General features: G+C 37.9%; 1 protein-coding gene across 12 annotated transcripts in view; it reads right to left on the minus strand.

The window, feature by feature from the left end:
* Positions 1-14,511, minus strand: part of SRRM1 (serine and arginine repetitive matrix 1) — a 32,183-nt gene that overhangs the window by 11,615 nt on the left and 6,057 nt on the right. The window contains exons 5-13 of one of the 12 annotated variants that reach the window (XM_082833600.1): positions 14,313-14,428; positions 12,810-12,923; positions 12,153-12,347; positions 11,744-11,863; positions 9,046-9,314; positions 3,839-3,919; positions 3,246-3,332; positions 1,799-1,943; positions 1,389-1,430 (exon numbers count right to left, since the gene is read on the minus strand). In XM_082833600.1, coding sequence (XP_082689726.1) covers positions 1,389-1,430; positions 1,799-1,943; positions 3,246-3,332; positions 3,839-3,919; positions 9,046-9,314; positions 11,744-11,863; positions 12,153-12,347; positions 12,810-12,923; positions 14,313-14,428 — 1,169 coding nt within the window. Of the gene's footprint in view, positions 1-1,388; positions 1,431-1,798; positions 1,944-3,245; positions 3,333-3,838; positions 3,920-9,039; positions 9,315-11,743; positions 11,864-12,152; positions 12,348-12,809; positions 13,014-14,312; positions 14,429-14,511 lie in introns of all 12 variants that reach the window. The other 11 variants (XM_082833599.1, XM_082833609.1, XM_082833604.1 and 8 more) reach the window with 11 other exon arrangements.

Raw genomic sequence — 14,511 nt, forward strand, 5'->3', positions numbered from 1 at the left:
TTGAGATCTCTGCAGTGACCTCTTCAGAATCACCTCACTTCACTAGTCAGGCTGGTAATGAAGACAAGAAGTTATAGATGCAACAACTATCTTTTCATACTAAGTGTGATCAATACACCATTCACTGTTAAGGAAAGAGTGTTCAATACCCAAAGACACATGTTTAGAAGCATGAAAAATGCTGCATTTTTCAATCTTTAAACTTTACATATGAAATATTCAAAGCCAGGCTGTATTTCCCTTCTTAAAAATAAATACTGAAGTGTGATCCCAAACAATTCTTTCTCCATCTCCAAATCCTAGAGACTTGATGGCAATCTCTAACATCATTATCCATAACCGGCGGGGGGGGGGGGGGGGGGGGAGCGGAATCTTACCACTAACCTGATTTTGTAAAGCAATATTTTAGCTGCTGTACTAGCAATTTTACAGAAACCTGGAGTAATCACAGTTGGGAACAGAATACCTTTGTACCTAAATTTTTTTTAAGGTTTCTATTTTTTCTTGTCAAGTAAGTTACTTCCACAGCACAAACACACCGTTTTGCTCCATCATATACACTGCCAACTGGTTCCAAAGAACCTTTCCAAGAAAACACTCTTATTAATTAGTGAGACTACTTAAAACAACACAGCTTCAAAAACTGATCTATAAAGAGAACAATGTGAACATTTCAGGAAGGATACTTAGAAATTTAGTGACAGCAAAGACCTCAGAAAGCAGAAGGCTAGCAAAGACAGTACAATGTCATGGTGAAATGGTATAAAGTCAATGGCACAGGTCTAAGATCTGGTTTTGTCACTCTGTAACCCTAAGAAACTCACTTACTACTTCTGAGCCCCTGTTTTCTCACTTATGAGATACGCCTGAATTAGAGATTTCTATGTATCACCTGGCTCTAAAATATTATGGCCTTAGGGTCACGAAGACCCTGATGACCAAACAGGTTCCAAAAGGATATGCAACTTACCTTTCTACTGTAGGAAACACTGAACAGGGCCAAAGCCTCACAGTCATTTTTTAATCTTTTAAATGTTTCTCCCATGTTTTTCTTGCCTTCCCTATAGTCACCACAAAGTCTGCTCCCACTAAATCTAAGGAACTATTATTACTGTCCTATCTCTTGGAAAGACCTCAAAAAACAGAAGACTAACAAATACACTGTAAGTGCACAAAACTCTAAATCCAAATGATGCTCTAAAATGAACACTGTGTATGTTTTTATCATTATTCTGATGTGTAAGAAAATATAATCAAACCAAAACAATTGAGGAACTTCTCCACAGTCATACCCTGCAAACGTCAGAATGGGATGTTACCTAAACAGTAAATTAAGTCACTCAAACTTTGACATGTAATCCTAATTTACAAAATAGCATCTAACCAACCTTTTAGTCACTGGCGATTGCCATCGCTTTCCCATCTGCATCCTGAGAGCAGTGGAAAAAAACAAATGTCAAGAATTCCATTCACCAAATTAATTACTTCAATGGAGTTAAGTATCACTAATGGAGATATATTTTTTTAGATATTCAAACATGGTCAGGAGTTAATGCTATGATTTAACTGGTCTATTCTAGTCATGCACACGTTCGACATACTGGTACAAAACTTACTAAGTTCTCATTAAATAGTAATGACCACGGAACAAAGAAAACCCAAATACCCCCCAAATCTGACCATCTCCTACTGTGAGTTCTTGAAAGCAAGGAGTTAAGCAAATTCTAAATAAGCCCACAGCCCATCCCTTAAGTTATGAAGTTTTATCACAACTACAGGACACCACTGAAGACATTACCGAGGGGAAGTCTCTTTCTGGCGCTTTCGAGGTGATGGAGAGGCACTCCGGGAAGGGGAATGTCTCCGCCGCCTGCCTACCTCACCATTCTTCACGTGGGACCTTTTGGGTCGCTCATCTTCTGAGGAAGAGGAGGAGCCAGAATCTATAATTACACAATAAACAAAAATTTACATCAGGTCTATGCTTAAGAGTCTATCTATGTTTTTGGAATCTAAGCAGATGGAGTGTCCAAATTAGCAAATCAAGTCCACTAATATAAGCAAGCACATATACAGCCATCAGTTCTGAAAAAAGGTAATATCGATATGTGCTTAATGACTTGAAAGTCAAGCATACATAAATATACGTTATTATATAATTACGTTATACAAATCATTTCCACAGAACAATCCAACAAGACAGTGTCCCTTATAAATCTAGTGATCTTCCAGATAACTAAGTAAAGCTTAAAAAGCATCTCAAGCATTATTTAATTCTTGTTACTCTATGTACTTTTAAGGCTACTGAAAGTCTTACTAGCATTTGAATAATTTACTTCATATCCCTATTATTTATCAAACAAACAAAATGTATGTGACATTTCCTACAGGCCTGGTAACAGTCAAGAACTGCAAAGAGAAACACTTCATTTGTACATGGTTTCCTTAACCTAAAATAACTAACAAGTCCCAAATACCAAAAAATATCCAAAACTTACATGCATTTTCAAACACTTCCATGATTAACCTCATCTTAAAGAGCTGCAAAAGCTGTATGGCTTTTAACTGACTTAATGTCACTGTGGGATGCTTTGGTTTCCATTTTTATAAACGAAAAGCAAAGGTAGTGCCTAGACTCAGTCACAAATACCAACTAAGCGAATAAAACCAGGATATCTGGTTTAAAAATCAGGTTTCTGCGTACGTACTTTTTAATTCAGAAGTTCCCCTCCTAATTACTATTTTACAGATATACTCACATAAGCACAAACACACAAAAAAACTAGAAATAACCTAAATGTCCAAATAGGCGAGTGGCTCAACAGATGACAGCATATTATCAAAATTTTAAAAATGCTGCAGCTGGTAAATAAATGAGGTAGATCCTTAAGAATTAACAGGGAAAGATGTCTAGCTATAGTAGGTTAAATAGGCAGGCAATATAATCTACAGTTTGAGCCTGTGGGTTTTTTTTTTTTTTTTAAACCACAGATACTTATACATGCACAGAAAATTTCTGAATAAAAGCTTTGGGGAGTAAGACAGGGTTGAGGAAAGAAATATACTTTTCCAATTTCTATTCCTGTTTTAACTATTGTACTAACACTTCCTCCTAACATATTCATACACAGGCACAAAAATATTTCTCCTAAGTATTGATACATTCACTACACTTTCGGATATTTTTATCTTAAGTATTTTTATTAGGATATGCAGAAAGAAAAAAATGTAACCAGTGTCCATACCAGAGGAAGACTGCTGGTTCTGTCGTCTGTATTGGCGTCTCTGCTGCACAGAATCTGCTGCAGCCATTTTGCCACCTTTATCTTCTTCTGAAAGATGGATGCATTTAGAAAGTGTTTCTTTAGTCATGCATACAGAAAATGTAACATATTTGAATTGGGAAATGGTCTCCTAAACCTTTATCTGGTTGGGTCAAGCAATACAGCTACTCTTTTTTAATAAAGAAGGAGCTTAAAATGCCAATTTAAATGCTAACTTAGACTATCTTCACTAAATATAATAAAAATAAACTTATTTAGGCATTTGTGACAGTTCGGTCTGCATGCCAAGCACTTTATAAACATTATTTCAGTTAACAACCAAAGACCTAAAGGATGGTACTGTTATCTGCATTCAGAGATGAAAAAAAAAAAAAAAGTAGAGGCTCAGATAAATTATTAAAACAAACAAAAAGTAGTTAGTGGAGCTGGGGATTCAAACAGGCTGGTATGACTTCAAAGTCCTAGCTCTTAACCATTAAGCCATATCGTATAATTAATCTTTAACCAGAATCTAATTCAGCTTAAAAAAACCAAAACAAACAAAAAACACTTACCTGATTCAGATAACTCTACTTTTCTAGGCTTGGGTGCTGGTGAAGGGGACTCTCTTTTCTCAGTACCTTTATGTTTTGTCACTAAAAATAAGGGGAAGAAAAACCCCACTTACATACATACAAAAACAAAACAAAAAGCAACACATCTTCTTAACAGTACAAAAAGAAGTGTGACTATTCTCATAAATAATTTACTGACAATTAAAAAGTTCCTATAAGCCCCTGTTATCATTACCTGAAGCAGAAGCAAGAATTTGTAAATGTTTGGTGAAAAGCCTCAGAAAGTTCTACAATGATTTTCCAATTTTCAAACTTTCAGATTCTCCCAAGAGAAACTTTAAGAGAAATTGGGAGCTGCTGTTTCTGAGTAGAACAAGCTCTATGCTAATGCATAACATTCAGCTCAGTAAAGTAAACCTCTGTGTGCTACCCTACAACCTAAAACACACACTCTTAACTACAAAGACCTCATTAACATAAGACCTTTTAAGCACCCCCTACAGGTTGGTCCAGAAAAGTAATGAAGATGATAAATGATAAATGATAAATGACATAAGATCTGACGAAATTTTCAGAGAAAAGTATCTGATCTGGAGAAGAGGAACAAATTAGTCACCTAAGAGGCTGAAGGCTTTTGATGTAGAGTATAACCTTCACAATAGCATGAGGGACTTAAACTACCTGTAAAAAAGCAGACCTTCACAACGGTAAAAATATTAAATGCTAAGGCTAGAGGATCCTTTCCAAAGATTTAAAAAAATTAAAAAAATTAAAAATAAATAACCTCAACTGAAGTCATGCGGGTAATTGAAATGGACTAGGATCTGAACCCAAGACACTATTTCTATACCTATAGCATAGGCGTTAATTTCTAACAATTACTATCTCTGTCCACATTATCCATCCCATTGCTTCAACTAATGTCAAAAGTATATACACATGGGCTTCCCTGGTAGTGCAGTGGTTGAGAGTCCGCCTGCCGATGCAGGGGACACGGGTTCGTGCCCCGGTCCAGGAGGATCCCACATGCCGCGGAGTGGCTGGGCCCGTGAGCCATGGCCGCTGAGCCTGCGCATCCGGAGCCTGTGCTCCGCAACGGGAGAGGCCACAACAGTGAGAGGCCCGCGTACCACACACACACACAAAAAAGTATATACATAGATAATCATTAATCTTACCCTACATTAACCTGAAACATTATTTGAGACCATTCCTCTAAGAACTAGACTTGAAAACAATATGATCCCCTCAGTACCCTTACACCTGTTTCTGTTTAATTAAAGCAATTAACATGGAATGTTTAACCTAGAATTTAGATACATTTCATTTAACAGACGCTCATTCAGAATACTGTAAAGACTTAATTCTAAGGGGCAGTAATTTAGCAATCTAATCATTTTTGCTGAAGTAATCCAACTGAAGAATTTACCACTATACTTTTAAAATACCAGCATTTTATTAATTCTACCTAATAAGCCTTTTGGACAAATCACTGGATTGGGTAAAAAATCCAGTGACTAGTTAATCTAGTGATTATCTAATTATCATGAAATATAGTAGCAAGACTGCATTTAAAACTTGTATTTTAGAGCTTCCCTGGTGGCGCAGTGCTTAAGAATCCACCTGCCAATGCAGGGGACACAGGTTCGAGCCCTGGTCCAGGAAGATCCCACATGCCACGGAGCAACTAAGCCCGTGCGCCACAACTACTGAGCCTGTGCTCTAGAGCCTGTGAGCCAGAACTACTGAAGCCCGCACGCCTAGAGTCCATGGTCTGCAATGAGAAACCACTGCAATGAAGAGTAGCCCCTGCTCGCCGCCAACTAGAGAAAAGCCTGCGCACACCAACGAAGACCCAATGCAGCCAAAAAAAACCAACCAAACAAAAAAAACTTGTATTTTAAGAAATTCAAAGACATGAAATAGAAATGCCTTTAAATTTTAAGGATTCAAAGCTATTTTGGGGGTCAGTACTCTTCATTTTTAAGTGTCAGTTAATCTTCAATTCTTGAAAAAATATTATAGGCATCTAGTCATAAACCCAAACGTCAAAGTACCACCTTAGAGAACTGGGTTCCAAAATGTGTTTGGGAGCTGGATGTTTGGATGCCGGAATGCATTTTCCTCTGAGAAACATTACAAACGTGGTTATGTTTGCTATATAGTGGTCAAATACCTATTTAGTAAATAATACAATTGAACTACAACATTACATTTTTTCCCCACAGAAACTTGTATTTGGAGTTTTATCCTGATCTAATCTCTCAATAAGGGCTTGGGTACAAGTCTTAAGTCATTGTTGATACAATCAGCATTAAACAAGTATCCATTATATACCCCCTACTCTGGTTTAATAAGACTGACTGAATCATAGCATTATTAATATCATACATGTTTCATCAATGTTTGCTTATCTAAATAAAATTTTCACAACTTATTTTTATTAAAAATTTTATGTTAATGTTGTTTCATTTTTAGTATTTAAGGGGCAAAATCATTCTAAAATGACGTCTGAAATCTCCCAAGTCAATTGAAAAACCAGAATTTTAAATTTACTTCAATAGTCCTATTAATCATTAACCTTGCAGACTTGCTCAAAAGATCACTTGTAAAGATAAGTCACTCTGTGACCAGAATTAGTAAAATAATCCGTAAGTATCTACAGAGCACATTCATATGGTTATGTTGATCTAACTCAAAATTATTACCACCACCATATGTATAGATCCCCTGTAAACATACTTCATTAAATATTCCACTGATTTCAAAGCACTGTATTATGTACTAAGATAATGCCAATTTAACTATGACATGCCATCGATTACAAAATGCGTCCTGAGGACTCTTTCAGATGAGAATGTATGTTATACTCCAAATAATTTACCTCTAATTCTCCAAAATACTTTTCCTGCCTCCCTCCTACTCCATGCACCCACTATTAACAGCAGAACCTTAAAGCCCTGATTGATGACTACCCCACGAAACACAAAAGTAAAATCTATCACACTTCAATGCTATCAATGCTTTTATTAGCAATGGAGACTGCAAGAAAGGAATTTCTGAAATCATACTACCCGGTACAGAAGCTGAAAAACTTTACCCTGCCTTCTATTTCCCTCCTTTAGCAATCAAAACAGGCATGTGGGGGTAGGAAAGTTGGGAAAGTGTACATTTCTGAACTGGGAATGAGAACCCAAATTCTAGTCCTGGATGGCTGACCTTGACCAATTCACTTAACCTGAGAACCTATGACAACCTCTGAAGTCTTTCCTAGCTCTGAAATTTCATCACAGAGGGTTGGGATTGTTTTACTATAAAAAGCTATTTATCTCCAAGTAGTTACAACCAATATTCAGCCTCAGTGGACAAAAGGCAGGCTCTCACTACACTACCCACAGTCAATCTCTTTGGCTGGGTTTTGTTTGGACATGGAAGACCTGTCCCATAAGCCACAGGAACGTTACTGGCCCTTTGTCTTCCACCTTGACTTCTCTCCTATGTACATATCCACTGTGACTTGTTTCCAGGAAAGCAGCAGCCCACTCTTCCCGACAACATATCAAGACACAAGAGGTTGGTATCTGTGCAGACCCTAACAAAGGTCAACAAGTAATTCTTAACAATCAACCTATTTAACAAGGATTCAGTCCTCTGCTCAGGTACTTTTATTACCCTTTGGCTATGTGATGTAAACAGAAAAATCATAATCTGATGTGTTTTTGCAAAGTAACAGATGGGAACACTCAAACTATTATTTTACTAGTGAACTTTCTGGCTCCAGACAAAGGAAAGAAGTATTCAGAAGTGCAAAAACTTCACAGGAAAAGAAAAAATAGGTTAGGACAACAGGCATCAGATGTGGACACGGTGACTGGAAACTATTTTGAACAAAAAGTAATATGGGACATGATATTATGAAAATAAGTGATCGTAAGACAACCCTCCCATACTTATGTCTGAACCTGTAAGACCTAAAGGTTTCTCTATTATTATCCAGTTGCCTAAGTCTAAAGAGCCAATTCAACAAAAATGACCACATAATATTTATGTTATCAGCAAATTAACCTGTTAAGGTTCAGAAAATAATTTGTACATTACTCTTTACAAATTACCATCATCTGTCAGTTCCCCCCTCACTCTGATAGCTTGTCTATACCTCACAGTAACAGATCAAAAAAGCAAAATTTGCCTTTCTAGAACTGCCACACTGCAAGGTTGTGGGGCCAGTGGGTGGTGGTAGGGTGGACACAAATGAAGCAGTAGGGTGCTGAGTAGAAATCCTGCTCTCACCAACTTCATAAAAACATAGTCAAGATTTTGCCTGAAGTATCCCTGATTTCTTCATTTATAATCTGAAAATTTAAATGTGATCAGAGCAACCCCAGTATATATTAATCTACAGAATGCTCCTTAACATCCAATTACTATAACAGTTCTTTTAAGACCTCCCCTCCCCCACTACTCACTTATCACACTGTGTATATCATTCCAGTTCTAAGCACCAAAGGCCCAATTCAAATAGATACCATAGTTTTTCTCCATGTATATTTAATGCTAAAGAAACAAACCCCAATGGACCACAACCTTCACTCAGACTAACATGGCATTCTACTTGCCTGGCAGGATCACAGATCATAAATTCCTCAGAAATCAATCCGCAGAATAAAGCAAGGACAATACTCAGAAGAACCCTGCCTAGGGCCTAAATTAAAAAAACAAATCAGCTTTTAGGAGGACACCACGTCCCTCCCTAGGAAGTACAATGTGGCCAAGAAAGAAATAAAACAGAATATGAAGTCCTCAAATAAGATATCAAACAAAAAATCTGCAGGGTAAAAAAAAAAAAAGTTAACCGGTGTCATAGTAATAAAAAGATCCCTTACCATGACAACACAAACTTCGGTAAGCTACCCCAACTCAAACAGCCCACGGCTGGTTAACAGTACACTTCACCTACTCAGTGCCAGAGGGTACTGCTAAAAACAAAACACTTTTACATGTAAACTCCATTTCAACAAACAACAAGAACTTAAAGCAGGAAAGAAAAGGTGAGCTTCTAAGCAAATTTATAAAAAACATGACATACAAATATTACCCAGCAACTTCATACTTTGAAGGGAGTAGGGGACAGCAACAACTGACTAGGTATTTTGTGGCCAAATGAAGAAAGAACATGTTGTTTTTATGTGCTTGATTTTTACCTTTACCTGAAGTTCTCCCTGGAGAGACAGAAACACGACTTTTCCTCGTACGGTTTGACTGCTGGGGTGTCGGGGAATGACGAGTTTTTGGTGGTGGAGTTGCTGGAGGTGATGGCCTGTGCCTTCGCCTCGGAGGACTTGCTGAAGGAGATAACCTACGAGTTTTTCGAGGGGGGCTGGATGTCCTCTTTGGAGGCTTCTTTGGCGGTGACCGGGAACGAGATGAAGAAGAGGACGAGCTACTCCCGGACAAGGATGCCGATGAACGCCTTCTTCTGTGGAATAAAGTACTCATGTTCATTAACTGCATACTTACAGAAAATGACCTTACAGGCATGTACAGTTTACACAACAATACAGCTATTTTTATCCAACTTTTGAGTTTATGTAGCTAAGCACACAAATGAGGTTTTTTTTTTAATGTGAAACAAAACCATAACCTAGGACAGGAAACAGCTAGTTCTGAGACTAACTAAATAACTTATTCTGATAAATGCTTCTGAGTTGTCTTTCCAGCAGTTATAAAATATGTCAAGTGCTATAAGAGAATAACTAACCAGTCTCTTCCCTCCTTAGGAATAATATGAGTGTTTTGGAGTTTGCATACAAAATTTGGGTGGCAAAGTATTTTTTTCATTTAATAACACAATGTCATGCAACCTTTATGTTGCATTTTTTAAAAAAACGTGCAAGATTAGGAATTCATTTAGCTACATAAACTTAGAAGCAGGGGACTCTCGAATTCTGCGGCAAAATTTGTGGTAAGTTCTGTTGCAATTATGTGTACCTGCAGAATTCACCTTTGGCGGAAGAATTCCTGAGAACCTGAAAAAAAGAAACCCTACCTTAAGTGTGAGATAAAAACTGGCTGTAAGGGAATCTTACACAATCTGCAAATTATCTTGACTGTTAAATGGCTCAGTAAGCAATTAAAACAGGCTGCTTGCAAAACTCCAATATAAGAAGTAGCTGTTTCCACTGATCTTATGCTAGAAAGCACCAATATTACTTTTTCTCCAAAGGAGAAACAATCAATTTTAGAAAAGTGTGATGCCTAAATTGACTGACCATTTACATCTTCAGTCTCAGTTATCGGTGGTAACATCAATTCCGTAATTTTTAGTATTAGTTATAAAAAACGGTTCAATGTACCTTGACAAGCCCTCCCCAAAGAAAAATATCTTGTTTGTTTTTGCTTTATTTTGGCCACACCACGTGGCTTGTGGGATCTCAGTTCCCCACCAGGGACAGAACCCGGGCCACAGCAGTGAAAGCGCCAAATCCTAACCACTAGACCACCAGGGAATTCCCGAAAAGTATCTTTTTTAAAAATATGGGACCCTAGGGGCTTCCCTGGTGGCGCAGTGGTTGGGGGTCTGCCTGCCGATGCGGGGGACGCGGGTTCGTGCCCCGGTCCGGGAGGATCCCGCGTGTTGCGGAGCGGCTGGGCCCATGGGCCGTGGCAGCTGAGCCTGCGTGTCCGGAGCCTGTGCTCCACAGTGGGAAGGGCCGCGGCGGTGAGAGGCCCGCGTTCCGCCAAAAAAAAAAAAAAAAAAGGGACTCTGAAAAACCTCAGACTGCAGAAACAAAATTACGGACCTTACTGCTTCCCCTCTTTTATTTCCAAGTTCATTTGGTTCCTTGAAAATACCTTATAGACTCAAAACACAAAAAATTCTGTCCTAAGTATAATCTGAAGCACAACCACTAGTTCCTTCAAAAAAACACGTGAAATGCATCATAAAGAACGCACAGGGGCTTCCCTGGTGGCACAGTCGTTCAGAGTCCGCCTGCCAACGCAGGGGACACGGGTTCGTGCCCCGGTCCAGGAGGATCCCACATGCCGCAGAGTGGCTGGGCCCGTGAGCCATGGCCGCTGAGCCTGCGTGTCCGGAGCCTGTGCTCCGCAACGGGAGAGGCCACAATAGTGAGAGGCCCGCGTACCGCAAAAAAAAAAAAAAGAACGCACAAAACTCTGCTACCAGTGCAACATGCCTCCACTTAGGGCAGGTGTAGCAACAGTCTTTTTGTTAAAAGTTATAGATCCTAACATTTTACCTTATGCTAATTTAAAAATGATTTTTAAAAAAGAACACTGGTATTGACAGTGACTTTTATGCCCAGTCTCTTCAAAAATAGATACCAAACTGCTAATAACGGTTAAATCTATGGAATGGGATTGTGGGTAATTTTCAATTCATCTCATTTCTGTTTGAATTGTTTACAGTAAGTACTCTTCTTTAATGTGAAAAAGACACATTAAGAAAGGTATAACGCAAATGGGTTATTTTAATACTGATAAAGCACTTTACTGGCTCTGTAGTCATCTATATTCAGAAACTAGTGGTAATTAAAAGCCAAAGGGAGAAGGTGGCTAATTCCCTTACTTGATAGGATTTCTTGGTAGGGTCTGAAGTGGTAAAGATTATTAACACAAATAACTGGTAAGATTAACACAAATTCACCAATAATTTGTTTTTTATTTTCCAACACTAGACTAGTGTTATCACTGCACAAATAACAGCATTACATCTCAAATGAGGTATCTCTTATTAAGACATTACCTATTATTACTCATGAGTTCTTTTTTTCCAAGGGAGCACTAATTCAAAGATTAGCCTAAAACAAACATGGTGTACTTTTGTACATCTGACAATTTCAAACTGAAAGAAACCAAAAAAACAAAAAACCCCAAAACTCTCACCGTCTCACTGGAGATCTACTCCTTCTGTGCCTTGGTGGAGGAGGCATTCGTCTCGGTGGAGTTCTTCTTCGAGGAGATGGCCGTCTTCTTGGGCTTGGCCGCCTTCTAGGTGAGTATGATCTGCCGTAACAGAATTAGAATCTGAGTAAATCATGAGCAAGGAATGAATTCCTTAAAATAGTTTTCTCGACAGCTACATTTAAAAAATGGATTTCAAGGGACACGATTTTCTACTTGTTTAGAGATTTTTAATGGAACCTAGAAAGTGTCCCTAAATTGTTGCTGGAAATCCAAAGCGTAACATTTGTGCTAAATGTTTTCCACAGCTTTGATATAATTTACCTAATTCTACCTAGGAGAGTAGGACATAAAATCTAAGATCTATGCAGATCTTAAAGCCACTACTCACCTTGATCGGGATCTATGGCGCCTTCTCGGTCGAGTATGAGAAGGAGAGCGAGAACGTGTCCGGGATCTTGACTTGGAACGCGACCGAGATCTTGGTCGGGTCTTCTCCTTTTCCTTTTCCTTTTTGGAGTTTTTCTCCGGAGAAGGTTCTTTAGGCTCTGGTACTGGTTCAGGCTTGGGAACTTTCAGGATGTCACTGTGTGGGGGGAGAAAAAGCTTATTTTGTGCCTTTTCTATTCAGACTCCTAAGTCTTAATACAGTAATATAAAAAAGCTGTTTCTTTAAAAAGTTTTCAAAATCCATGAAGACATCTAGAAAGATATATACACATCAGTGAAATCCAGTGAACTAACAATTCTAATCACATACATTTTTTTAAAAGTGCAAAGCTGTCCATAATAGTGGGGGAAAAAAGGGCAAGTTACAGTTTATAAAATATCTGAAGCAACACAACCAACAGATAGCAGTGGTCACCTTTGGGTCATCTTACTTATACTCCCCTATACAATCTGAATTTCTTTTCAACAAGCCAACTTTATAATTTAAAAAATCTACAAGTAAAACAAGTATTTTTTTTAACACACAGGTATCATATTTACGGTCACTTAATAACAGCCTAAAATTGTGATATTTATAAATGAATTTTTATGTACTTGCCTAGTAGAAGTGGCCTCTTGTACTGAAGGTTCTTTTACTTTCACTGATGGCTCTGGGAGCTCTGGAGTTTTTTCCTTCTTCTCTGGAGCAGGGGAAGGACTCCGGCTCTTGGTTCTGTGACGGGGAGATCGAGAATGACTGCGCTTTCTCTCTCTCCTGACAGGGGAAGATCGTCTTCTAGGGGAAGGAGATCTGGATTTGCGTCTAGGATGAAAGCAATTTTTTTTCAGGTTTTTTGAATAACGTGGACTGGGGAAGACGGTCAAAAGGAGAAGTGAGATTAATCTTTTTAACTACACTATTATTGTTTATATCTGAGAAGTTCCTTATGGAAATAAGATATCCTATCACACTTACTTAATAGGGAAAGGGCCAAGACAAAACCAGAAAAACAAGCAAATGAAGGATAACAACATTCTCCAGTATACCAGTTATAACAGAGGAACACATTGACGTAGGACTCTAGATTTAGGTTCTCAATCATTCCCAGAGATGAGAAGACCAAAGAACAACTTTTCAGAGGAAGCAGATGCATAAAAGGAAGGAAATATATAATAATAAGTCAAACCTTAAAAAAACAGAGTTTAGGTGCAGACAGATCCCACCAGAGTTCATCAGGTAGAGTCTAGGTATTCCAGAAAAAATGACTAGTGCAATTAAAGCAAAATGTTCTTCAGAAGAGGATAAATATATCAAACTTGCATAAGATAGCTTTTTTGGAAGAGAAGCTCCCTTTCCTTTTCAATAATAGTTTCCCTAACCTGAAGTAAAACAGTAGACCTGGTTCTTCAACAAACAGTTATCATTATGATTTGTGCATAACTCTAGAAATACTGCTTCCCTCATAAGCAGCTTTTAATATCAAGTATATAAATAAAGGGGACAAAGATATTACCTCCTCTCTTTACTAATTCCAGCACATTTATGAAGAAATTAGCAGAACCCTAAAAATGAAAAGCCTAATGGAATTCTCACCACTCACCACAAATATAAAGCTGAACTGTGGAGCTGAAAATGGGAACCTAACCACAGTCTCAATGGAAGGAAGAAGAAAGCAAATATCTGTTTTGGGTTCAGCACAACCATCTAAGAAACGCAGAACAGGGAATTAGGTAAGTACAATAGGAAGGGCTAGTGGGTACAGATTTCTAATTAAAAAAATAAAGAAAAAAAAATCGGAGTAAATTAAAATAATAACTCAAAATAATTTAAACTAAAGCAATATGAAAGATAAGTCTAGATTTTGATTTAGGAATTAGGGGGTTGACTAATTCACCAAGATTTTAGAGATAATTATTATAGTCAAAAGATGATCTCTCTCAAAAAAAAGATGAAATATTTTAGTCCAGAGTCAAGCCATAGCTCACCATGAAAACTGAATGATGGAAGAAATTCTCTAAATAGTGCTGTTAGCTTCCTTTTTAACTGTGTAACTTTCTGGACACAAAATACTTTAATACCTAACGTACTCATAAAATATTAGGTATGCAGATTGTACTGTACCTTCTTGGGCTTCGAGACCGCTCCCTCTTTTCTCTGCTGCTTTCTTTTTCTTCCTTATCCCTCTTATCCTTGTCTTCATCTTGCTTTTTCATAGATGCCAACTTTTCTTGTTCAATCTGTAAAGATCAGGTTTTCAAAGTAAACAGTTGAACATTTGAGATCAACAAGCAAATTGAAGACTACACCTGATAAACACCAA

This window comes from Leucopleurus acutus, assembly GCF_964270905.1.
Source record: "Leucopleurus acutus genome assembly, chromosome: 2".
In the NCBI taxonomy this organism is placed as follows: Eukaryota; Metazoa; Chordata; class Mammalia; order Artiodactyla; family Delphinidae; genus Leucopleurus; species Leucopleurus acutus.